Below are 25461 nucleotides of genomic sequence, written 5' to 3' on the forward strand. Positions count from 1 at the left end.
ACTTCAGATGAATTACAAAACCGACCCGGCACACAACAAAGAATATCAGCAGCAAAGGACCCCAGCCAGACCCGGGAGGGCAGTTTTGCCGTGCTGGGGGACCCGTGACCCTGGTACCATGATGACACGTGGCCTCCAGGCGCCACCTTCCTGTCCCCTTCTCCCTGCCCTGCATGTCCCAACAGCCCGGATGGGAGGAAGAGGTTGGGACTGGTTAGGCGGCTTGCTCATCCTAGAGTGTCTGTCTCAGGCGGAATGAGCCCTGGAGGGAGTTCTTGGCTGGCCTTCAGAACAGCTCTGCAGGTGGGGACAGGCCCTTCGGCAAGTGACAGCAAAGTAGTGTTGACCTTGTCGAGAACAGCAGCTCATTCCCTAGGAAGAGAAGCACATGCCAGGATGTCGCTTGCTGTCTCACTCTGAATTTGTGAAAGCAGTTTGTCCGGGGGACACCCTTGAAGTCTGGCCCTTCTCCTTTTCAGTGCCGCCAGCCCCTCCCCCACCCCCCGAAAAAAAAAAAAAAAAACCAGCAGTGGTTTCTCTTATTTCTCTTGGAGCTTATGGGGCTTGAGTAACCAGGACTAGTTGTTACAAAGAAGACAAGGCTGCGGGAGACTCGTACCGGAACTGATTCCCAGCCTGTTACCAATTTGCGCCCAGAAACCTATTGTTATTCTGCTGCATTTCAAACCTGGACAGTTGAGCTGGAGTGTGAAGCCACCTGAATCCCTTCAGGATCCCTTCAGGAAGGAGCAGGGCCTGGAGGGAAGGAGGGGTGGCTGGGTGGGTGAGTGAGCTGGGAAGAGGAGGCATCTCTGGTTGGTAAGAGCAGGGGACACCAGCCAGAGGGGCGTCCATCTGTCACTATGAGTGATCAGGGTGTGTTAAAAGAGACAGACTGGGCTTCCCTGGTGGCGCAGTGGTTGAGAGTCTGCCTGCCAATGCAGGGCACACGGGTTCGAGCCCTGGTCTGGGAGGATCCCACATGCCGTGGAGCAACAAAGCCCGTGAGCCACAACTACTGAGCCTGCGCGTCTGGAGCCCGTGCTCTTCAACAAGAGAGGCCGCGACAGTGAGAGGCCCGCGCACCGCGATGAAGAGCGGCCCCCGCTCGCCGCAACTAGAGAAAGCCCGCGCACAGAAACGAAGACCCAACACAGCCAAAAATAAATAAATTAATTAATTAATTAAAAAAAAAAAAAAAAAAGAGACAGACCTTGCATTCAGCTGCTCATGATCTGAGACGACCACCCCCCTCCAGCTGTGTCATTTCCCCAGGAACGGTGTCCGTCTGTCTGGTTAATGTCACCCATCTGGGAATATGGCCTAATAAGCCCTGTATTTCTGTTGATCCCACAGAGCAGCAAAGGGTGATGCTTCTTAGCAGGTCCCCCTCGGGGCCCAAGAAGTACTTTCCCATCCCCGTGGGGCACCTGGAGGAGGAGATCCGGGTCCGGTCGGCGGATGACTGCAAGAGGTTTCGGGAGGAGTTCAATGTGAGTTTGGGGCCCCTCTTTCTTGTCACGTGGAAAGGCGCTGGGACATGGGATGTTGTGTTTCAGGATAAATTAGCCCAAAGGCTCAGAATGCTTGCATCCATCGAGACACTGTCCCAAAAACGGGGTTCCAGGGAAGCCTGGTTTCTGCCGTGATGACCTTCATTCCCATTTATAAGGTGAGATGGTCGAGGAAGAGGTTCAGAACCTCCTTCCAGCTCAGACACCCCGAGTGCCGTGTTCTAAAATCAGGTGTGACGTAAACACTGTTATCTCGGTAATGTGCAAGACCAGGGCCTGAGTGGACCACAGGATAACAATTTCACGCTGAGAGCAAAGGAGCCCCCAGACCATCCTGCAGAACATCAACTAAACCGTCGAGGGGCTGCCTTGAGGGGACACTAGCTCTGCCTGGACAGCCCTTTGATTCTGCCCAAGTCAGTGTGTTCGTCCTGCTACCGCTGTTTTGGATGAACTTAGTGATGGCAACAGCTAAGATGAATTTGACCAACTGGTCCAGCCCGATGGTAACAAACTGATCCTACTAACTATCAACAAAAATGCAAATGTACATTAATGACACCTCCCCTTGTGTTGCTGATTTTTTAATTTAATGTCCCATGAATTGTGTATCTGCTAGATAGACAGACGGATAGATGATAGATAGATAGATAGATAGATAGATAGATAGATAGATAGATAGGTGATAGATAGATAGATAGATAGATAGGTAGATAGATAGATAGATAGATAGGTAGATAGATAGGTAGACAGGTAGTTATAGATGCTTTGATGCACAGGCAGACAGACAGGCACACCGGGAAGTGTTGTCTCGGATTTGGCTGTCCAGTGTTTATCCCTGATCGTGTTTTGAGTTTTCTTTTATGCATCTTCCTCGTATCGTATATAGCCATGCGCTGGTGTTGAGCTTGAAAGAGGACGGGTTTCCAGCAGGGGGGGCCACCTGGTCCTGGCCCCTGCCTGTGGCACCGCAGCCCCGCCCGGCCCATCAGTTCATCTCCTGGAAGCCACAGCTTCCATCATCTGTGAAGGGGCGGGGGTGGGAGGATGCTTAATGACCTCACAGGTCAAATATGAGGCTCTGACTTCGTAAACAGCAAAGAGTTGTACCATTGTGACATCTAAAGACAGCATGACTCCTGCTGCAGACAAGTGACTTTTCATCCAGAAGCAACCCAGGAGGGCACGGCAGGGTGATGGCACATTTAGACCCATGCTTTTGTTTATTTTTTAACACAAGCCTCACCTGCCTTTATCTTGCTTCCTTTTAATTGTTTCCAAATGTATCCCCTTTTTTGAGAAATTAGGTCATAGTGAAAGACAGCTCCAAGCAGTATTGTTTTGCAGTCTCTCAGCCTGTCAAGAGAAGTTAATTCTCCATTTTCAAAATGACTATCCAAGTTGGCAGCTACAGGACCATTTCCCCCACGTCCATTCTTGTCCTGTTTCCTCTTGTACTTGTATCTCTCCACGTGGAGGCTGGTGACCGGCCTTGCCGAGGGAGGGCTGAGTCAGAACTCGCTGGCTGTGCCACCATCTCAAAAGCGAGGGCCCGGGAAGAGGGTCGGGCAGGTAAGGCACTTGTCCCAGGTGCAAAATTGAAGGGGGCACCAAAACACTCTGTCATCTGGATAAATTCTATTTTCATTCAGCTTTTAAAAATAATCAAAATTAATGCAAGCAATCCATGATGAACAAAACAGCACAACTGTAAATAAAGACAGGGTCACTCTGGTGTTTCCTGCTGCCCCAGGCTCCGACATGGCTTATCACCACACTGTTGCTGGTCCTGACGTTATTTACAAGTTTGATATTTTGGTTATCATGGGTTTTTTTTTTTTTTTTGCGTTTAGATTTGTTTAGATGTTGAATTTGAATGTGATTTTTCTTGATTCCTGGGTTTTGGGGTACTCCTTTCAGTTTTGCAACCAAAGCAAGTGCCTCGCTCTGCTCTCCCCACCCCCGCCACCGAGCAGCCTTCCCAGCTGCCCTCCTGCCCACGGCCTCCACTCAGGGAAGGGCCGGGAGAGAGGGTCGAGGGGTCGAGTCCAGCAGCATGGAGCCTGGTTCTGGCTCCAGGGGACCCAGGGCAGCTGCACGTCCCCCTGTGGACCCCAGTTTGCTCCTCTCTCAAGTGAAGGGCAGGCTCTACTGAGAGCATCGCAGCTGCCATGACCAGCCTGCTCTTGGCTCCACCGGTGGCCACGCTTGAGATGGGCCCTGGACGCTCTCCCTCCTCTTTTCTCACCCTCTGTCCTGAGCTCCTCTCCCAGAAACTGTGCAGGGAGACGGATGAGCCTCAAAGTAGTCGAGCCAGATGTGTTGGGACTTGTGTGTGTGGCCAATGGAAGCTGCCATGAACTTGGTGAAGTAAAAGAGGGCCTGGCACTGGGATCCGTTCAGTGGGATGATCAAGGCGTGGGTGCTGGAGATGGGCGGCCTGGGCGCCTGCCCCAGATTTGCTTCTCACCAGCCTAGAGGGCTCGGGCGACATCCTTCACCTCTGCCTCAGTGTCCTCGTCTATGAAATGAGGCCCTCCCAGCCCCCATGGGAGTGTCTTAACACATGAAAGAGGTAAGGTGTGTGCCCAGCTCAGCCCAGCGTCTGCACGAGATGAGTCTGAGCTGCTGTCCTTCTCAGGACGACTTCTGTGAATGTCCAGTCTGCCGTCTCCACCCGCAATGGTAGAACGCTGACCTAGCAAAGTCTGTTCCAGGCCCCCGGTTAAGTCCCTGCAGGTGAGGAAAAGCCCCCCTCCAGACAGCTTCTTCCACGAGCCTCTGTCCCAGCAGGTTATTTTAAGCCCAGTGCCTAAAAATGTCACCTCAAACAAACAAACCAACAAACCCTCTTTAGCCAATTTACGTAACTGGACAATCAATCCCAAGGTAGTTTTCAGCCAATTGCTCCCTGCACAGCTCACTCGGGGCGCTGCAGGGGTTATCCAGCTATGGCAGACCGCACCCGCCCCAGAGCTTTCTTATTAGCCCTGTGCTTTTGGAGCAGCTCAGACATGACTGACAGCAGGAGAAACTGCTGGCCTGCTCTTTGTGGGCGGTCATTCTGTGTGCTTGGACATGGGGTGTAAGTTCGGGGCGCAGAGCGCTTCGCCTCCACTGTGAACTTCTGTGCTGCCCGCCCACGGAGGCAGGATCATCTCCCCATCTCCGTGTTGCGCTCTCCGGTCGCTGCCGGGGCCACACGGCTGGGGGTGGCACAGCCGGGGCCATCCTTACCACTCAGACCCCTCCAGCCACTCCTCCACCTTCCTCACCTTCAGAGGAAGAGGGAGGCTTCTTGGTTTTGTTTTGTTTTTTTAATTTATTAATTTTAATAGAGTATTTTTTAGAGCAGATTTACGTTTACAGAAAAATGGTGCAGAAAGTACCAAGTTCCCATATACCCCATCTTTCCCTGCACCGTTTCCCCAGCGATTAACGTCTTGTCTGAGTGTGTTGCACCTGTCACAGCTGATGGGCCAGCATTGACTCATTATTCCAAACTGGAGTCCAGGTTAGGGGTCCAGCGCTGCACATTCTGTGGGTCTTGACAAACGCACGACATCGTGCATCCCCCACGATGGTCTCAGGCCTCATTTTTATCTTCAGTGCTGGGGTCTAAAAAGCTTTGGGGTGAAAAAGGGAAGGCTCTAGAATGTTGCTACAAATTTCACGTTGAGGTTTGATCAAGAAACTCAGTGTTAAGACAGCTCGATGAAGAGCCAAGAGCTCCGGGCGGAGGGGGTGCTGGTCTGGCGGAGGACTGCCCACCAGCCTTGCCCAGGTGCCCGCCGGGCTGGCCTCCACACTGGCCCTGGAGAGCCTCTGCCTGTGGCCACTGGGTGTGGTGGGGAAAGAGGACATGGGCTGGCTGGGGCTGGGTCTGTGATGGAGAAACCCCTGACCCGGGAGAAGGGGGCTCTGGGCCCCCGGGGGCTGCAGACCCGACTCGGGGCCTTGGCTTTTATCCCAGGCTGTGCCTCGGTCTCCTGGGCACTTACAGCCGGACGCAGGGAAGCCCTTGCTTGTCCCTCCACTTAAGGAAGCGAGTGCCCTTCTCGTGGTCCAGGTGCCAGCTCCAGGTGCCCTCCCACGGCCTGCTGTGTGCTAGCCAGGTGACTCTGGACAATTCTGCAGCCACCCTGGGGTTCTCTTTCCTCATCTGCAAAACAGGAGTGATCCTAGTGTCACCTCATAATAGGTAAGCTGTGAAGGCAGGTGACCCAGCTCCTCCCTCAGTGCCTGGCACATTGTAAACACTCAATGGATATTAACACCAGTGACCCCTGGTTCATCTGATGGTCAGGCTGAATGTTGAAGGATGTGATTTGGGGGTTCAGAAGGCTCTTTCCCACTGTGCACTTCGAGGAGCCCCCCTGAGCATGGAGCTCCCCAGCAATGAGCAAACAGGAAGACAGTTGGAGCTGACAAGAGCCGAGGGCCTCTGAGTAGTGGAAAGAACTAGAAGTCAGGACTCTGGGCTGACACCCGCTGTGCCACATGTCAGCTCTAGGGGCCTAGCTGAGCCCCTCTACTCATTTTCCTCCTCTAAGACAAAGGGAGGGTTAGGGCGGTGCGTGCAGGTCCCCTGGGGAAGTGGGTAGCTGCTGTGCGGGCCTGGGGTGGCCTGAGGTCTGCGTTTTCAAGGAGCCCCCAGCTGCGTCTGTCCCACTGGTCCTCAGAGCACACCAAGCCCTCAGCAGGGGAGGGCTCGAGGGTGGTCCTTCGCCATCACTCTCCTCGTCCTTCAGCCCAGCATCTGGGTCCTTGCTCCCGGGTCAGAGCTCTGCTGTGGCCAGTTCCTACGTACTTGTGCAGGACCTGCTCTGGACCAATATCGTGAGTCCTGGGGGTTTGGTGGCCATGCACGGGCCAGCCCCTGCCTTAACGCACTTCGGGGTCCAGCTGTGGGTCATCATGTTATCTGCACCTCCGCTGGCCCCACTAGACGGCGGGCCCAAGGGGAGGCGGGCCTGTGTCTCCATCACATCTCTGCCCGGTGCCGGCCCAGCGCCTGAGGCAGAGACTTCCACAGGCAGGAGCAGAGAGATGGGCCCAGCACTGGAGGTGCTCAGAGACCAGATTTCTTGATTCCTGCGCTCAGTAGGGAGGTGACGGAAACACGGTGTTGGATTCCTCACGTTTAGTGCTGACCCTGCGTTTTCTTCTAGTCACTGCCGTCTGGACACATACAAGGAACTTTTGAACTGGCCAATAAAGAAGAAAACAGAGAAAAAAACAGATACCCCAACATCCTTCCCAGTAAGATTTTACTTTTTTTGTGTGATGGGTGGCATTTTGACTAAACTCAGCCTTGCCTTGCAGCTACTGGAGACCTTGCCTGTGCAGGCAGCAGATACTCCGGGGCTTGGAGATCAGGGCCTGGGTCGACGCAGCGGCTCAGCCTTCGCAACGGGGAGTCTAGGTGTCTGTCTCCCACCCAGGACTTGGGTAGCCTGTGTCGCTCTGGGTCTGGCTGCCAAGCCTGTGTTCACTGTTGAGACCTGTGCTGCCTGGTCTATTTGCCCAAGAGGGGTGCCCCCTGCAGCGGCTGGCAGGGCTCCTCCTATGGACCCAAATTGTGCCTGGGTCTCGGGCAGCTGGTGGCCCTGGGCATCTCCCGTTTTGGATGCAGTGCTCTTGCCACCAGCAACAAGGCTCCTGTACCAAGGACAGAAGTGACAGAATAAGAGAGCTGTCTGACATTGGCAGCTTTGTGGGAAGGCTTAGAAGTAACTGGATCTTTACCATCACAGCTAAAGGTGGCCATGGGCGGGGGAGGGTGGCCTCCAGGGGGTGGGGGACCAGGGACCAGACACATCTGTCCAGGGGCGTTGCTGGATGGGCTGCGCCTTGGCCTCGGTGCCAAGACAGACCCCCAGAGTTCCAAGCTGCCTTTGTAGAAGCTGGCCCGGGAGGTTTGCGACATCCTTCCTCCATCCTGGACACTCCTGTTGGCTTTGCCATCGGGCTAACAGAAGGGCAGCCTCAAAAAACTCCAGGGAGTTCACGTTTGAACCCCAAACCAAGGCCTACCCTGTTCCAGGGAACCTCCCTTCTCGGGCGGTGCTTCCGTGGGATGGAGCAAGCTGGCCTGTGCTGGCCCTCAGCATGTCGGCTCTTGGTTGCATTTGTAGGGTTAGAATTGAGTCCATCTTCTCTGTAGGTAGGAGAAGCTGTGGCCCGCCTCATCTCTGTGGTCTCTGGATTATCAGCACTTGATAGAAACAATTCTTTCCCATTTTGCATGCATAGGATTTATTTGTGGTTTTATTTGTTTGGGTTTTTTTTGTGGGTTTTTTCTGCAGAGCCCACCATGAGCCTGGGTCAACTAAAACCAGAGAAATTAACTAAGTAGTCTTCCATCCAACACATATTTGCCAAGGGAGCACCAGGGAGACGGGTCAGGAGGCCACTGTGGTCACACAGCTGAGCTGAGAGGGTGGCTTGGACCAGGGTCCGGTTCTGGACCCACTGCAATGATCATGTTGAGAGGACTTGCTGTTAGATTGGGTGAGGTTTATCGGAGGCAAGTTTCGCCGCTTGAATAGCTCAAGGGAAAGGAAAACCATGAAGGAGGTTGGGGGTCTTTGGAATGTTTTTTGTCAAATAAAAATCAGGATATTTGGAAGTTAACATCTAGTATTAGTTGAATTAACTAGCTTAATTAATTACTTCATGCATTGACTGCAGAACGTACGTGTGGAGGACCCACTCAGCGCCAAGCCCTTTCCTAGGTTCCTGGCCTGCATTCCTCTCCTTATCACTCACTGAACACTGTATCTTTTAAAACTAATGATTACATTGTTAATTAAGAGTAGTTTTGGTGGGAGCTCAACCGGGCGGAATTAGCGGCCAGGTGTAGGAATTACCTGCACCCACCACTGCTCCCAGATGTGATGGCTGGGGGAGTGGGCACCGCCTCCCCGGAGGATCACCAACGGGGACCAGCAGGACCGGCACAGCATCTCTAAGCCGTGTCCTCCAGCTCGTACTATGGAAGGGAGTTGGCCTTTCCTGCATGTATGAAAATGTGGGTCCTGCCTCAGCCCCTCCTGGCCCAGGAGTGCCACGTCAGAGGTAATTGAGGGTGCTGGCCATCCCCACAGGCCCGCGGGACCTCTGCCAGGATGTGTGAGTGTTTCATGTTGGTGGGAGGATGCGTTTACGGAACAGTGGCCTGGAGATACTCGGGGTGGGCCCTGGAGATGGCCAGCTGGGTGGCATCTGGCGTTTGGCAGCAGCCAGACACAGGAGAAGCGTATCTGATTAAACTGAGCAGTTGGCCAGAGATGCCCTGGGGCAGCTGGATCACGGGGATATCGTGCAGGCGGTCCCAAGGCTGCGAGACCCTGCTCTTACTCAGGGTGGGGTCAGGGTCAAGTGGGGGGGGCCCAAGGCCCGCAGTCCGGTACACCTTCCCTGCCCCTCCCCCTCTTCCCCAAGCAGAGATCGGCTGTAAATGTATCAGATTTACGAGATGCCCCTGGGGCAGGAGCCCCGTCCTGGATGTGGCTCTAGGGAGCTCTGAGGACAGAGGTCAAGATGCCGGGTGTGTTGACAGGCTGGATGTTCCAGGGGCTCCATGGCCGGTAGCAAGAGAGCGTCCTCTTTTCTGGAAAAAAGCGCCGTTTTAGGAAATAGTGTTTTGAAAGAGAAGTGTGACTTTTTAGAGTAAAAAGACAGGAAGCTCTTAGAACTGCAAGATGCTAAATGTGACCAGAACGCTATTTTTAACCCCCTGCTTCCTATAGCTGCCTTCAAAAGGGTAAATTGGTCCAAATTATGTTCAACTCGCTTTATACGTGTTCAGCCAGAGCTATTTCTGCCTCAGGGCCGTCAGCCCCCGAGCAGGAGGGTCTCATGGCCGAGCCTCTGTGGGCTGCGAGTTTGAGGTTGGACACCCTGACCGCCCTGTGTGGGCCGTGGTGACCCTGAGAGCCGCACCAGCCTGTGCTCGCTGGCGGCAGTGGTGCGGCGTCCACACAGCAGGTGTCTGAGGCCACCCGCTCGCAGTCAACCCAGCTTCCTTCCATGTAAGTGGGAGACGTACAACCTGTGACTAGGAGGGGACAAAGCAGGGACCAGGACGCGGAACTATTCAGTAATTAATGCAGTAAATACATATGAAGTACCCACCATGCGCTGTACCCAGCGAAGCATAATAAACGCGGAAGCGGCTTGATCCCCGGGCCCCGGGCTGAGTCTGGGCATCCTTCATAGTTCTACTCCTGGGAGCGGCCGGCCGCTTACACACCAGCGGGGAGACCCAGGGCCGGGGCCACACCACCTGTAGGGACCCATGAAACCATCTAATTTCTTTTCGAATCAGAAGAAAATATATACCTAATCCAGCCTGGTTCACACTCATCTTTTTTTTTTTTTTTTTAAATAAATTTATTTATTTATTTTATTTATTTTTGGCTGCGTTGGGTGTTTGTTGCTGCGCACAGACTTTCTCTAGTTATGGTGAGCAGGGGCTGCTCTTGGTTGTGGTGCGTGGGCTTCTCATTGTGGTGGCTTCTCTTGTTGCAGAGCACGGGCTCTAGGCGCGTGGGCTTCAGTAGTTGTGGCTCTCAGACTCCAGAGTGCAGGCTCAGTAGTTGTGGCTCACGGGCTTAGTTGCTCCGCGACATGTGAGATCTTCCTGGACCAGGGATCAAACCCACGTCCCCTGCATTGTCAGGCGGATTCTTAACCACTGCGCCACCAGGGAAGTCCCTCACACTCATCTTTATACCAACTACTAATACAGTTGTAAAGTAAAATGTATAATTTTTTTTTTTTTTTGGAGAAAGGGGCCCCTGAAGGCAGAAGTGACATGGACCCACGTAGGTCACATAGGGCCCCGGTTGAAAACTCCTCCACATGTGTGTACACACAAATACATACCACAAGCATACACCTACACACCACAAACACACATATACACCACACTCACATAAATACAACACACACTACACACACTGTATACAAGACACACCACTATACACCCCACAAGTACACACACCACACACACACACACACACACACACCACACACACACTCACACACAGCCCTCCCTGGTCGTCCCTCCCACGCTGGAAAACCGCTTGTAGCACAGGCCGGAATCTTCCAGGCGGTGGCCCATCCTGCCCAGTCGGTCCGTGTGAGTCTGGCTGACCTTCCTGCTCTGGGGCAGACCTGAGTGTGAGGACTGGGGTCTGGAGTCCCAAACCCCGGAGCCTCGTGTCCATGTGTCCAGAGGCAGAGCTGTGCTCCCCCTGGAAAGCCTGGGAGAGTGGACCCCGGAAGTGGTCCTGAGGGCACCCGCACTGGTCAGTACTGGGGCCCGATTTGGGGTTCGGAGAATATTGCCATCACACTGTAGGGGCCCCGCACGTTCTGCTGTGTCTACGTGATGGCTCAGCGGACCGACTCCTGGATCCTGAAATTCGTACCTGTCATCATCCCACAGGTTGTATCGAGCTCCTGTTTGGGGCCTGGCTTGTCCTCAGTGCTGAGGTACAACAGGTGCATCCCCGGCCTCAGGACGCTGAGGATCTCGTGGGAATGTTTAAGGAGAATGTCCCTTCTGTCCCGTGATCGCCGTGGTTATGTCCTTTGTAGTGTTTAATACTGTGCATGTGATTCCCTTGTCCTAATGTCATGGTTTTTGTGTTGGCTTTTTTTGCAGATGACCATTCCAGGGTGATTTTAAGCCAAGTGGACGGAACCCCATGTTCAGACTACATCAATGCTTCATACATAGATGTAAGTACGCCCAGCCCCCCACCCAGCATGACACTCACGCCTGGACCATTGTGGGTTGAGTGTAAATCATGACCGTTGGGCACGTTCTTCTCCGGGGCCACAGATGTAAATTGTCACAACTTTCCTGAGCACAGTGGCCACAGTGGTCACAGCACAGAGAGCATGAAAGTGCTGGGCCTTTTGAATTAGCACCTGTGTCGGGAATTCGTTCTTAAGATGCAGATAAGCCCAAAGGATATCCATTACAGAATTATTTGTATCACTGACCAAACAGAACAGAGGGGACCAGTTAAATAAATTGTGGTAAAATCATACACAATGGATTATTAAGAATCCATTTTAGTTGAACCTTAAAAGATCATTTACTAGAAATTTAAAATTATTATAAAAATTCAACACATACATATTAACCAATTAAAAAATATATATATATGTGTGTGTGTGTGTGTGTGTGTGTGTGTGTGTCCGTGTTTCTGCTTGTGTGTGTGTCTGGGAAGGTATTCACAGAAAAAATACTGGAGAGGGATATACAAAAATAGCATGTTATTTCTGGAATTCCTGGCGAGTTTTCTGTGTTTTCCAAATTCTCCATGATGGATACGTGTTACTTTCCTAACAACAACAACAAAATCCTTCCACAACGATAATTTTGAAAAATTATAAATCTGATTTTATTTTTCTAGGGTTATAAAGAGAAGAATAAATTCATAGCAGCTCAAGGTAAGCTTTTTGTTAAGTTACTTTCTGAACGTGATTTTGGTAAAATGACGTGGAAGGCGATTGCTTCTTTATCCGGTACCAGCCATCCCGAGGGTTTACATCGGCTTTTTGTACATGTGTGCTGCTACATCTACATGGCTGATCAGAGACCATCTAGCCTTTCCCTAAGCACAGAGTTCAAAGCTGTCATGAATCTCACACAGCCTTGCCACTCACTGTGTCTGCTTCACTGGCCAGGAGTGTCCCATCCCCTGGGAGCTGGTCAGAAATGCAGCAGCTCAGGCCCCACCCCCCACCTGCTGCTGTCCCTGAATTTGCATTTTGGCCAGCGTTCCCAGGTCATCCTGCTCAGTAGAGTTTGAGAAGCATTATACTGTGAGGTGAGGCAACTCCTCCTAGGAGCAGGGCTTCAAAAGAGCAGGAGAGTTGGAACCCCTGAGAGCATATGCCCCCCGTCTGTGGTCAGGGCAGACAGACATGGAGCGTTTGGGGGCGTCTGTCATACAACAGGCATGTTAGATGTGCAGCCACACGATGTGTATGTGCAGACAGACAGACAGACACACGATCTGTTTCCACACCTGCATGATTTAAACCCAGACACCCAGTGGTCTGGGTTGCCATTTCAGCACGTCGATACTTGCGTTAGAAAACCTTGAATTTCTCTCGGCTGGCTGAGCTCTACGTGGCTTCCAAGTTGTCGGGTTTGGGGAGCAGCGGGGAAGGGAGTGAGTAGCTTTCCAGTTCAAGGCCATAACCACGAGGACGCTTTAGCCATGAAGACAGCCCTTAACCCTCGCACGTAACCCTCTTTGTGATTTTGATTACTTTCAATCCAGCATGTCGTCCATCTGCCCAGGGGTTGTCATCCCCAGGAGCCATTACTGGTGCGGTTGGGTGTCACTGGAGCTAAAATAGGTTTCCTGGACGTCCTCACTCCTCAGCAAGAGTCTTTAGAGCCGTGGGTCCCAAAATGCAGTGTAGATCAAAATCTTAAATGCACATTCCCTGAAAAACAGGGAGATACACATACGCCCACAGTCTGTCAGGAATAGGCCCAGCTTTAAATGTCAGAAAACCTGACAAACACTAGCTGACACCAATAGAAATGTCTTTTTCGTTCTTATAAGCAGACATCCGGGGGAAGCAGCCCCGGGCTGGGGCGGCAGCTCAGGGCAGAGGGGCCTCTTTTATACCTCTCCACCCTCCGTAGTGTCATCCTCAGGGTCACAAAATGGCTTCTGCACCTCGAGGCCCCGTGTCCTTAATCAGGCAGGAAAGAGGGCAATGGGCAGAGGACTTTCCTCCGGGGACACTTTATCTTTTGTTCAGATCCCCTCCCCAGGGACTTCAGCCCACATCTCACTGGACAGCATTACTGGCTGTCAGGGCAGCCAGAAAATGAGATGTTTTCAGAGGAAGGGGGGTTAGACATGGTGCATGGGTCAGTCAGCCTGCAGTGTCTCTCTCTCTCTCTCTCTCTCTCTCTCTCACACACACACAGACACACACACACACTCTGCTTCAGCAGTTCTGGATGGAGGGTCATATTCTGAGGCTTTGACAAGCACCCCAGTGGCCACAAACCACTTTGACAGGCAGCTTGAAACCCAGCTCCCATGTGAATAGCCTTTACGGCCCATGAAGATAATCACCCAACTGGGTCTTACTTGGCTCCTGAGGATTTCCCAGCCCCAGCGGGATATCGGGGGCAGTGGTAGGACAGAATGGGGAGGCTGCCATCTACTCGGGTTCTGGGACCCTGTAGGGTGTGAAATGCACCAGCAGGCCCATCACCCGCTTCCTCAGGGCAGGTGGGGAGCAGCCGTCCCGGGGCCTGAAGGCCAGGGCAACAGGCCCGGGGCTCGCAGCGACCTCTCTGTCTGACTTCGGGACCATCCTCTACCCACAGGCCCTAAACAGGAGACAGTGAATGACTTCTGGAGAATGATCTGGGAACAGAAGTCTGCAACCATCGTCATGTTGACGAACCTGAAAGAAAGAAAAGAGGTAAGCCCAGCCTCTGAGTCACCAGCACTTTCTTCTCAGCTGCTTGGCTGGGGGTTTGCTTGCCACTTCCTTTTCCTTTCTCTCCCCCCCGCCCCCCGCTTGTCACTGCAGAAGAGAAAAAACACCCGGTGGCTCGCGGCATTTTTATTTTGAAATAAATTCTCTGTGTTCCAAGGATCTCACTATCCTAGACTGTGATATAAAAATGATGCAGAATTTTCTTCTTTCAACTGAGGGTCACCTCTGGTAGGCTACTCCATGGTGGGAGCAATGGATTTTAATATAGAGATTTTTAGTATATTGGACGTATAATGTGTTGAGCCTCAGACCATAAAAAAAATGATTTCCCGCTTATAATTCAGACCAGAGAAATGCATTTGAAAAAACAAGGCGTCTTGAAGTAATACTGATTTGTCGTGTCAGTGTGTTTAATTAGCTGTTTCTAATTATGCTAATTATGTAATGCATGTACATTATAAGAACTTGAAGTCTCTAGGCTAAGCTGGTTCATTTCCTACGGGGACATTTCCTACGGGGACAGGTACACGTTGGCCTCTGTCTCCTGGACACGGCTGCCCCAGGTGGGGTGCGTGCGGTGAGCCGCTCGGCAGACCCCTCATGCAATTTCTATTCCACTGACGGGGGCTGGCGCCAAACGGAGAGCACGTAAATGTAGATTATGTCAGGAGGTGACAGAAAAGATAGAGGAGAGTAACGGGGACAGTGGTGGCCCGGGAGGGACGGGGCACCCGGAAGGCAAGGCCAGGCTGAAGGTGCAGAGACGCCGGGACATTCTCATGCCTGGAAGTCACTCACTTTTTAGCCAAAGGGACACAGAACCCTGTAGGATAAACCGGAACACGGCATGATTGTGGCTCTGGAGGTGTGGAGGAGAGGAGGGGCGGCCCCCCTTGGGTCCTGGGCCAGGACGGGGGCAGGAGGGCTCGTTTAGGGGGTGATGGTGTCGCTGGGTCTCAAAGACTGGGCTGGTGGGGGGAGGGACTGCATGAGATGCAGCTGGAGAGAGGCACTGGGGCGGGGAGGTGTGTTTGCGAGGCCGGGAGCGATCTGCTGGACCAGATCCAGGATGCCCACACGCGGGGGACAGAGCGGCTACAAACGCATCAGGGAACCGGGGCTGAACGTCGGGCTGAGACGGATGGGCAGTGGAGGCCCTCGGTGGGTTTCTCAGCAGTAATCAGGGGCCTGTGCTTTAGGAAGTGAGCTCTCGCTCGCTCTCCAGAAGGAAGGAATTGGGAGCTGGAGGGACGGACGCTAGTGGCAGGGAGACTATTCTTCTCGCAGATTCCAGTGTGAGGGCCAGCACAGGGGTGGGTGCGAGCAGACCAGGAGGAAGACCCAGCCTGGCGGGAGACGTGTGTCCTGCTGGCCTCTTCCCAGGGTCTGTGCGTCCTGGCACTCGGCCAGGCACGGGCCCAGAGGCCCTGATTCCCCCGACCCCGCGCCCTGCGCTCCATCGTCACATCACGCACTGGCCTGGGGCTGGCTGGCCTGTCCCCAGCGAAGCCCAGGCAGCTTGGCTGGGGCCGGGGCTGGAGGGCGGGGCTGCCCGTTGAGATGGAAGTGACAGGCCGTGGGGACCTCAGCTGGGGCCCGGATGGGGAGGCCAGGCGGCAGGGGGGGCCGCCGGAGCGGCCGCCACCATCACTAATTTCTTCCGCCCAAAAAAGCACCGGAAAAGGCTCCACCCACACTTTCCAGTTGGGGAGAGGAGAGGGGTTTTCTTTTGTTTTCCAGGGAGCTGGGACAGGGCTGGGGAGGGCCGGCCTTCTCTGTGTGAATCCTGCCCTGGCCTTCCTCTCTCACCGGAAAGGGGAGGAAGCAGGGGGTTCCCGGGCAGGGACACGGCCCCGGGGGGCAGGGCGGCTGCGCGGGAGGTGTCCCCACGCTCTGGGCAGGTGCTGCGGCAGGACCTGGCCCTAGAAGAGGAGGCTGACCTGGAGCCCCGTGTCCCCTGGGACCAGCTGTCCCCTGGGACCAGGCTTCTGGGGGCTTGTTTATAAACATGAGACACAAGGAGACCAGTGCAGAAGCGGCAGGACTCAGAAGACGCCCCCAGCTCCCCCATCAGTGATCCTGTTGCTACGTTACTTGACATTTTCCCTCCATCTTTCTCCACAGAAAGATCCTACTGCATTTTTCTGTCTCTGTGACTCAGAGCTGGCCTGCTTCTGTGTCTTGATTTTCACCGTTTCAGATGAAATCATTTCTCAATAGAGTTCCCTGTTTCTTAATCGCTTACACTTCTGTTGTGGTCTCCCTGGCTTCAACATCCTGACTTGATGTTGCGAAATGTAGCTGCTCTGGCATCGCATGATCTGATGGGAGGGAGGGGACGGCGCCCGACACGTAGACGGGAGCCATGTAGACGGGAGGCTGAGGGCGTGGAAACAGTGCACACACTGAGCCCTCTGGGGCCCTGAGAAACAGCCCTCGGGTCCCTGAGTGAGAGTTTGTCAAGGTGAGAATCTCTGGAGGGTCCCTAGGAGGCCAAGACTGTCCCGAACCAGGACCTTCAGGGCTTGGTTTCTCCTCGGGGTCCCTTGCGAGTCACCCGGGCCCGGGCCGTGGAGGGGAAGTTGTCTAGTGGGTGTCATCACACAAGCTCTGGGCGCTGGTGAATACCAGCTGACTCTTGTTTTATAAGATTATTAATCCCTTGTGACTCGACAGCTGTGCCCTGTGGGCAGTTTCCAGGGTAAACGGCTTGCTGACCCCAGGGCCTCTCCCTTGGCTGTGGAGCAGATGTCTCCCCCTTAGGTGGGCCTCATGCCTTCAGGTCCTCCTTGTAGGAGGACAACCTGGGATCAGGGGCCAGAGGCCCCATCCCCACCCTCTCGTGTGGCCCTCTGGTAGTTCTGGGGGAGGGAAGGCAAAGGAAGGGCCTCTCTGTGACCAGGTGCCCGCTCTGCAGATTCCCACATCGGCCTCCTCCCGGCTGGAGAAAAATTAGGAACGTTCAGCTGACCACAGGCTCATGACTCTCCCACAGAGGACGGGCGGGATGCAAATTTAGTTTGTCCTGAATCTGACGGGCAGTGTTTGGGGAGCACGTGGTCCTCGGGGGCTTAGGGCAGCCCCTCTCAGGTGAGGCCACTTCTGCTCTGGTCCCCGGCTCTGCAGGGGCAGCTCAGCCAGACGGTTCGGTCGATGTGTGGGGTTAGTGAGTGGATGCGTGAATGAGATGTGAACTGGAAATGGTCCGATCCTGGTCTCAGCCCTGCCGCCCACCAGCTGTGTGGCCTCAGTTTCCCCACTGATTAAGATGGAAACACACTTCCCCAGCTGAGGACTGTTTCACGGGAAGCTGGTGTGTGTGAGGCCTTGTGGCCATGGCCAGGGAGGGGGCAACGAGGTGCTCAAAGGTCCCAGAAACAGACGTATTGTTTCTGTTCCATTGTTCCACGCAGGAGAAGTGCTATCAGTACTGGCCGGACCAGGGCTGCTGGACCTACGGAAGCATCCGGGTGTGCGTGGAGGACTGCGTGGTCCTGGTGGACTACACCGTCCGGAAGTTCTGCATTCAGTCCGTAAGCACCTGACATCCTGGGCTTTCTGGAGAAGCAGGGGAGAGAGTCGATACCCGTCTACGTTTATAATAGGAAGAGCTTTGCCCGCGGCTCTCACGAGCGGAGGATGAGGCTGGAGGAAGTGCCGGGCGGGGATGCGGATGGTCGTTAGTGGGCCCAGGCTGTGAGTCTACAGGGCAGATGGCAGACAGGTGCACGTGGGCCCTGAGTCAGTGCCGGATGTTCCTGGCTCCCAGGGACCTTGCTGGGTGGAGGAAGTCGAGTCAGTGGGAGGGTCATGGGGGTCCCCACTCAGTGACACAGTGTCATTTCACACGCTGGAATGGTGAGGTGAGTTTTTTTTAGCAGTTTCAAAATTATATCTGAAACACCTCATTAGTTTTCCCACTGATTTCCTGCAGTCCTTCCTTCCCCGAAATGATTTAAGGCAGTCTTCAATAAAGATACCTGTATGCAAGGCAGGTGAAGTAGAGGTTTAAGAGATTTAAAAAACCCAGAAAAAACAGAAGGTCGTGTCATCAGGAATCAAAGGTAGAGTGAGGGGTGTAGTTAGATTACAAAATATGAGTCTGAGGTTCCGAGAAACCACAGCAAGAAAGGAAAGAGGATGAGCTTTATCGTTCTTACTATCCCCGGCCTGCCTGCCTCCCCAAAGTACACACACACACACACACACACACACACAACTTCGCAATACACCATATAGCTTTCTGTGGCTTTGGGCAGAGAACCAAACTCCTGGGTTCTGGGTAATAAAATCTGAGAGAGGCTTTGAGGCAGGGGATGGGAGGGGTCTCCCGAGGGTAGGCCAACCACATCTTTTCCCCGAAACTTAAGATGCTTATGAGAGTGAAAGCTTATGCTGTTGGTAGTTACACAGGCATAAAAGCTAGGCACACTGGGATGTAGCCACCCTGCCTCCCAGCGGGGTCCATGAGCCCTGGGGCCGTCTGTAGGGATGTATCTAGCTGCCTGGGGCCTGGCCTGGCCTGGCCCTGGGACAGGTGACCGTGGGTCCTGCTCTGCTGCCCCTGCTGCCATGGTGCTGTGTCCAGAGCCGGCAGTAAGAATCAGGGTCTCTCACTCTGGGGCGTCCAGCCTTCACTGATGGGCCCCCCCTGTACCCGTACCCATGGCTGCCCACACCTGGATGGCAGAGGGGGACCCCAAGCAAGCATTCTCAGAGCGTGATGTTGGGGAGGCGTAGGGGCCGCCCCACCCGCTCACATCTCCGTGTATGCCCGCAGCAGCTCCCCGACGGCTGCAAAGCCCCTCGGCTCGTCTGCCAGCTGCACTTCACCAGCTGGCCCGACTTCGGAGTGCCTTTCACCCCCATCGGGATGCTCAAGTTCCTGAAAAAAGTGAGAACACTCAACCCCACGCACGCCGGGCCCATAGTGGTCCACTGTAGGTACGTGCGGGGCCGGGGCCACGGGGCGGGCCCTCCAGGGAGGACTCAGGGGACGGATAGCCGGGTGGGCAGGGGGGCAGCAGGGGCGACGTGAAAGCGCCTCCCAGATACCTGGTGCAGCTCAGAGAATCCCTCAGGGCAAGAGCTGGGGGGATATTCCCCATCCGGGGCGGCAGAGCCCTTTCCTCAATGCCACCAGGGGGGAAAGCCTAATGTCGGAACCAGACAAGAGCCGAGAGGCCCAGGTTGATGGTGGGGATGGAACTCTGTCATTCACCGCCCCCCCCTCCACCGCCGGGGACCCTCAGGTCACCTCAAGGAACAGAGATGGAAACCGCGCTTCTATAGGGGGTCCACCTGACCTCTCTCAGCAGAGGTTTCCGCGTCTGTAATGGGGAGGACAGCCTCGGAGGGGCTGGGAGGATGCTGTAATGGGGAGGACAGCCTCGGAGGGGCTGGGAGGATGCTGTAGTGGGGAGGACAGCCTCGGAGGGGCTGGGAGGATGCTGTAGTGGGGAGGACAGCCTCGGAGGGGCTGGGAGGATGCTGTAGTGGGGAGGACAGCCTCGGAGGGGCTGGGAGGATGCTGTAGTGGGGAGGACAGCCTCGGAGGGGCTGGGAGGATGCTGTAGTGGGGAGGACAGCCTCGGAGGGGCTGGGAGGATGCTGTAGTGGGGAGGACAGCCTCGGAGGGGCTGGGAGGATGCTGTAGTGGGGAGGACAGCCTCGGAGGAGCTGGGAGGATGCTGTAGTGGGGAGGACAGCCTCGGAGGGGCTGGGAGGATGCTGGGCACTGCACCCATGTAAGTTGCTGCTGCTGTGGTTACAGCCGCAGCAACTAAGGTGGTGGAAGGGCAGGTTATGAAATGATTGCTTTTCCCAGAACATGTCCCCCTCTGCCTCTGCATACCGGGACATCCTCTGGTTGTTCTCATGCTGAGCTCTTATTTGCTCTGAGCTCCCCAAGCCATAGAGTCGGGCTCAAATCCACCCCCTCTGTAGCTCATGACTAAATGCCAGTTCGGCTTCGAACACGAAAATCATGTTCATGGAAAGGGCTTGGACTTCTGGGTGGCCGGCTGGTGTGCGCATGTTTTATTTTTTAAGACAAAGGCACAAAGATGAGAACATTCCCCAGCCGTGCTCCTCATCCTTCGGCGGATGCACGGTCAGCGCCCGAAGGTGCTGGCCAGATCCTTTCTCTGCCCCAGCCCGGGGGCTTCTGCTGTGCCCCTCATTGCCCAGGCTGGGAGGTTTGGGGGTCGCTGGGGGGAAGCTCCTGGCGTCCTGGCCAGGGATGGACTCCTGGATCTGCACCTGGGAGCTGAGCAACTACACATCAGGTGAGGTGACACCTGTAAGGGTCCCGTTACCTGGCCCTGCACGCTCCTCCCAGCAGCTGCATTGGAGGGGGTGGGACATGGTCTAGCCCCGCTTGGCCCCCTCAAGGGGGCAGCCCCTGTTCTCAGACGTCCTGGAAGCCAGAGTCTGCGTGCCGCTTCTGCTGAACACCCGTGTGGCAGGTTCGGAGCACCTGTGTCACTAGGTGCAGGTGCCTTTTGCCCCTGGCAGGGCTGTGATACTCAGAACGACCCTGTCTTTAACAGCTGGAAACCCAGTGTCCAGTCAGCGTGACACCCAGTGAGCAGGGCCCTTCCTCCGCAAGCCTGGACAGCCGGGCCACAGGCCTGAGTTCCTGCACGGGGATTTCTGAGAAACCCCGCAGAGATGCGGGCCCGCATAGCCGAGTCGGTGGGGTCGACGCCGGCAGCTTGTCATCAGGGCGGAGAGTTTGAAGGGCCCTCCGCTGGAGAAGCTGCTGGCAGGGGGCTATGTGCTCAGTTCCCATCAGCTTCAGGGGCCCACCGGCTGTGCTCTGGAGGGCAGGGGATGAAGAAGCAGCCTCTGTGTGGCGTCAGGGGTGGCTGCAGGCAGCCGTTAGTTCTGTTCTCTTCTGATGCCTCTGGATCCACCGTGCGTGAGAAAACTCAGTATGCGGCCCTCCCCTGCTCCCCTCCCCCTCACCACAGGTGCCCCGGGCAGGTGCGTTTGCCTTTCATCTTGGTTTCCAGCCTTGGCTCCCCCGTGGCTGTGAATCCCAGCCTTTGCCATTGAACACAGGAGTAGCCTCTCCGGGGCAATGCTTTATTTCCGTGACGCCAGTGCAGCTCCTGGCCCTCCCTGCTGCTCGGTGCTCTGCTCTGCCAGCGCGTTTCTGTGTGCGCGGAAGGGAAGCCCTTCTCTCTGGGTCTGTGCTTTCCCGCAGAGCTGAGGTCCCCTGCAGGCAGTTGGGTGGTCTGGGCGCTGCCTGGCAGCAGGTCACATGGTGGCAGCAGTTCCCACCAGGAGTTCAGGCCAGCCGGAGCCCCCCTGGACCAGGGAAGAGGCTCCCATGGGCTGGCAGCCTCCAGTCTCGGGGGGAGCGGACTAGACCTCCTCATTCCTCCAAGTTCATCTTCTCACGGGGTCTCCTGGGGCTCCAGGACGTGCACCGCCTGGGGGTGGGAGGTTTCGCAATTTCCTTCTCTCTCCCACACTCACCCTCAACATCTCCCCCTTAAAAAGAACCCACTGCCTGCCCGGGGGCCCTGTAGAAACAGCAGGGAGGGCCTCTAGCTAGGGCTGTGAGCTCTGCACCAGCATCCAGGGCCCAGCAGGGAAGGAGCGCCTGGCCCGGGGCTTTTCCTCTTGGAACCGGCCTGGTCCCTTTCCCTGCGCCCAGGTGCTCCCCACCCTCTGCCCCGCGTGCACCTGGGCCTCCTGGGCTCTCGCAGCCTCGAGCCCGCTATTTCCTGGCCCTTACCACTGACCTGTTGGGTGGGGCGCCTTTAACTGGCTCTGCACCTGATGATTTTCTCTTTGCGCTTGTAAAGAGCCAAGGCTCCTGAAGGAGCCGCTCCTGTCTCGTCTGCTTCCCCTCCCCTCAGTGTGATGAGCGGGGAGTCCTTCCAAGGGCGAGGGCCTTCACTGTCTGTCCTAGCACCATTCTGGAGACTAATGGTCTGGAAAGAGCGGTACCACCCTCCCCCCAGAAAGAGGAACAGGGTGGGGGACTTCATTCATTAAGTTGTGAGCCTTTTCGTTTAAAAGATCACGTTGGCTGCAGGGGCCAGAGGGGGAAAGCCCCGTTCAGCCAACTAACCCGACACCCTGGGCTGCCACGTGCAGTTCTGGTCGACGCTGCACATATGAGTCTGGGCCATTAGGGGTTTATTCGTCCAGCGGATGTTGGCTGAGTCCGTTTGTGTGCCCCCTGAGCCCTGGGTGTTGGGGAGACACATATGGACGGCTCTCACTGGCTGGTAGGCATCTAGATGAGACAGGTGGGGCGGCGGGTAGAGGATGTCCACAGACTGCTGTGGGGAGAGCACTGGGAGGGAAGGAAACCCGGACCCAGGAATGGAATCGGGCAGCTTCCCGAGGCAGGAGACCTCTCAGTGGAGCCCCTAAGGACCAGCTGGCCCCCGCCAGCCCGGAGGTGAGGGCTAGAATCCCAGACAGAGCCCCCGTTTGCATGACCTTGGCTCCAGGGCCAGCAGACCTGACCTGGCGTTCTCCATTCTTATGAAGAGCCTGGAAAAGCCATATCAAGCATGACAATAAAAAATCCAATTACACAAGGGATAAGGAGAAGACGACATTGGGTAATAGAGGAAAAATTACCTGTACAACTCACCCGAGGCTTACGACACAATTTCCAGGTAGAGGGAGAGATTTGAGGTCTTTCCACTAAGATTGTGGTGCCCTCTGGTGGCCTCGCCTGGATTTGCTCTTTATTAACCGAGGAAAGTTCGTGTTCAGGGATGAAGTGGAAGTCTCTGTGGAGGGCGGGGTGTCCTCCCGTCCAGGCTGCAGGCGTGTTCCGACGCCCTGGCATTCATTTCGGAGAAATGTGACTCACGACTTGGCGTCTTTGTTTCTCCCCAAGCGCGGGCGTGGGCCGGACGGGCACCTTCATGGTGATCGATGCCATGATGGACATGATGCATGCCGAGCAAAAGGTGGACGTCTTTGACTTCGTGTCCAGAATCCGCAATCAGCGGCCTCAGATGGTTCAGACGGACGTGAGTAACGCCCTCCTCGGGCCCAGCCGCCCGTCCCGGTGTGAGCTTCGCACAGCAAAGCCAGACGCCCCGGGATGTGTGCCCTCTCCCCAAGACGGTGCACGCAGAGTGGTGCCCGGCAGGGAGAAGGTCCTCGGTCACGCCCGCTGTCACGCTGTCAAGGCCATAGATGGTGGTTATAAATGGCCATTAATCTGACTCTGCCCCCAAACCCCCTTCCCTTTACACAAAAGAGAAGAGAAGGGCCCCCTTGGAGCCCATCTGCGTCTCCCCGCAGATGCAGTACACGTTCATCTACCAAGCCTTGCTGGAGTACTACCTCTACGGGGACACCGAGCTGGACGTGTCCTCCCTGGAGAAGCACCTGCAGACGTTGCACGGTAGTGCCGCCCACTTCGACAAGGCCGGGCTGGAGGAGGAGTTCAGGGTACGTGCCGACTGAAGGGCCGCCATTTACACGAAGCTGCTTTCAGTTGCTTCCCCCCTTGATTGACCCCAGAAAAAGCAGGGGAGCCGTCCTGCCCGTGACTTCCGAGGGAAGAATACTGGGGACTTTCAGAGCTTAGCAACCATCTGTGCAGGGGGCGTGTCGTGCATACACTTTTATTTCCCAAGACTCGGGAAATGTCTGCAGATGCAGACAGGTATTTCCACTGAGCAGGTGCCCTTGACGGTAGAGCTGTTAGAAGGCTGAGTGATCTCTCGGGAATGTCCGGGTTTTAACCGCACGGCTGTGTCCTCTTGGCCGCAGAAATTGACAAATGTCCGGATCATGAAGGAGAACATGAGGACAGGCAACCTGCCGGCCAACATGAAGAAGGCCAGGGTCATCCAGATCATTCCATGTAAGGCAGCCCGGGCCGCGGAGGGTTAACCCTTGAGGCAGGTGTGATCGGACTGGTACCCTCTGGCTAGAGGTGCTAAGAAGTCATGGCCCACCCACCCCTGTAAACCAGGGGTCAAGGGCAGGGCGCCCTCTGGGAGCTCTGTCAAGTGTGGGGAAGGCACGAGTGACCCAGACAGTCCTGTGGGTGTCAGGCGGGCAGCTTGTGACCTGGGCGTGGAGGCAGGAGAGGGAGGACTTCCTGGAAGCAGTGAGATCCTGGCCTGACTCAGTGCCTCCTGATTCTACATGTCATCCAGTTCTCCCCCGAGCCTGGGCAGAGGCACGGAGCCCCCCGTACACAGAGCAGGGGTCCTGGCCCAGGATGTGCAGCAGGACCAAACTCAGCTGAGACCTTCCAGGAAGAGGCCTGGGGACGGGCAAACCGTGGGCAGGGGGGCATCGGGCACTGGGCTGCCCGGGGTCTGGGGGGAGGGAGGTCCTGGGGGCCTGCAGGAGCATCAGAGGAACCATGGGGGGAAGGGGAGGGCACCCGCCTTGAGGGGAAGAGGAGCGCCTCGTCCAGACGTCCCCTCCACCTCCCCTCCTGGACTCAAGCTCGGGCAGGAGCGGGATCTCACGTGGACCTGCCCAGGCAGGCGGTGTGTGGGCTGAGCGAGTCCTCTTCAGCCTCAGACCCTAGGGTCTTAGAGGCTGTGATGTCCCCGGCCGGCTACCCCGGCTTGCCTGCCTGGCCACACTCCTTTTACTCTTTAAATTTACTTTAATGCTTACATTTTGGTAGGAATTACCTCAGTTTATGACAAATGAGAACGATAAGTGGATTACTTTAGAACTTTCCTGATAAAACACAACTTCCCTGGGCCACTTGGATTAACCTATTTTAGAAAGTAAACCTTCCGATGAGTTGACTTTTTTTAGTGATTTTATCCATAAGTTTTATGTCTCGGAAGCTCCTAGCAGCACGTTCAAGTTTGCAAGGCAGGATGGGGTTGGTTCTGACCCAGGGGACGCACTGCTTTGCAGATGACTTCAACCGCGTCATCCTTTCCATGAAAAGGGGCCAGGAGTACACGGATTACATCAACGCGTCCTTTATAGACGTAAGTGCAGCGGCCCCGCCCTGCTTGCGTGCCTGGCGAGGACGCATGCTCTCTTCCTCTGTAATCACAGAGACTCTTGATCAACTTGCTTTCACAATCAGAAAGGATGGACACGCCCACAGAGATCCAAACCATTTCATTAGCAGACACTTGCTTAAAGAAAATGAATAAGGAACTTTGGAAATAGAGGATGTAGGTGCGCTGCTAAATAATTTGCTATTTTTCCATTCTGCTTTTTTAAAAAATTTTATTAATTAATTAATTTATTTTTGGCTGTGTTGGGTCTTCGTTGCTGCACGCGGGCTTTCTCTAGTTGCGGCGAGCGGGGGCTCCTCTTCGATGCGGTGCGCGGGCTTCTCATTGCGGTGGCTTCTTTTGTTGTGGAGCACGGGCTCTAGGTGCGTGGGCTTCAGTAGTTGTGGCACGCGGGCTCAGTAGTTGTGGCTTGCGGGCTCTAGAGCGCAGGCTCAGTAGTTGTGGCGCACGGGCTT

General features: G+C 55.2%; 1 protein-coding gene across 4 annotated transcripts in view; it reads left to right on the forward strand.

Annotated features, from left to right (window-relative positions):
• Window positions 1–25461, forward strand: part of PTPRE (protein tyrosine phosphatase receptor type E) — a 166077-nt gene that overhangs the window by 129801 nt on the left and 10815 nt on the right. For all 4 annotated transcript variants that reach the window (XM_082406691.1, XM_082406692.1, XM_082406689.1 and 1 more), the window contains 11 exons: window positions 1357–1493; window positions 6686–6776; window positions 11191–11267; window positions 11951–11987; window positions 13900–13997; window positions 17429–17548; window positions 18796–18959; window positions 22888–23023; window positions 23301–23450; window positions 23775–23868; window positions 24894–24970. In XM_082406691.1, the coding sequence (XP_082262817.1) occupies window positions 1357–1493; window positions 6686–6776; window positions 11191–11267; window positions 11951–11987; window positions 13900–13997; window positions 17429–17548; window positions 18796–18959; window positions 22888–23023; window positions 23301–23450; window positions 23775–23868; window positions 24894–24970 (1181 nt within the window). The remainder of the gene's footprint in view (window positions 1–1356; window positions 1494–6685; window positions 6777–11190; window positions 11268–11950; window positions 11988–13899; window positions 13998–17428; window positions 17549–18795; window positions 18960–22887; window positions 23024–23300; window positions 23451–23774; window positions 23869–24893; window positions 24971–25461) is intronic.

This window comes from Balaenoptera borealis, assembly GCF_965194805.1.
Source record: "Balaenoptera borealis genome assembly, chromosome: 10".
NCBI classification, from domain to species: Eukaryota; Metazoa; Chordata; class Mammalia; order Artiodactyla; family Balaenopteridae; genus Balaenoptera; species Balaenoptera borealis.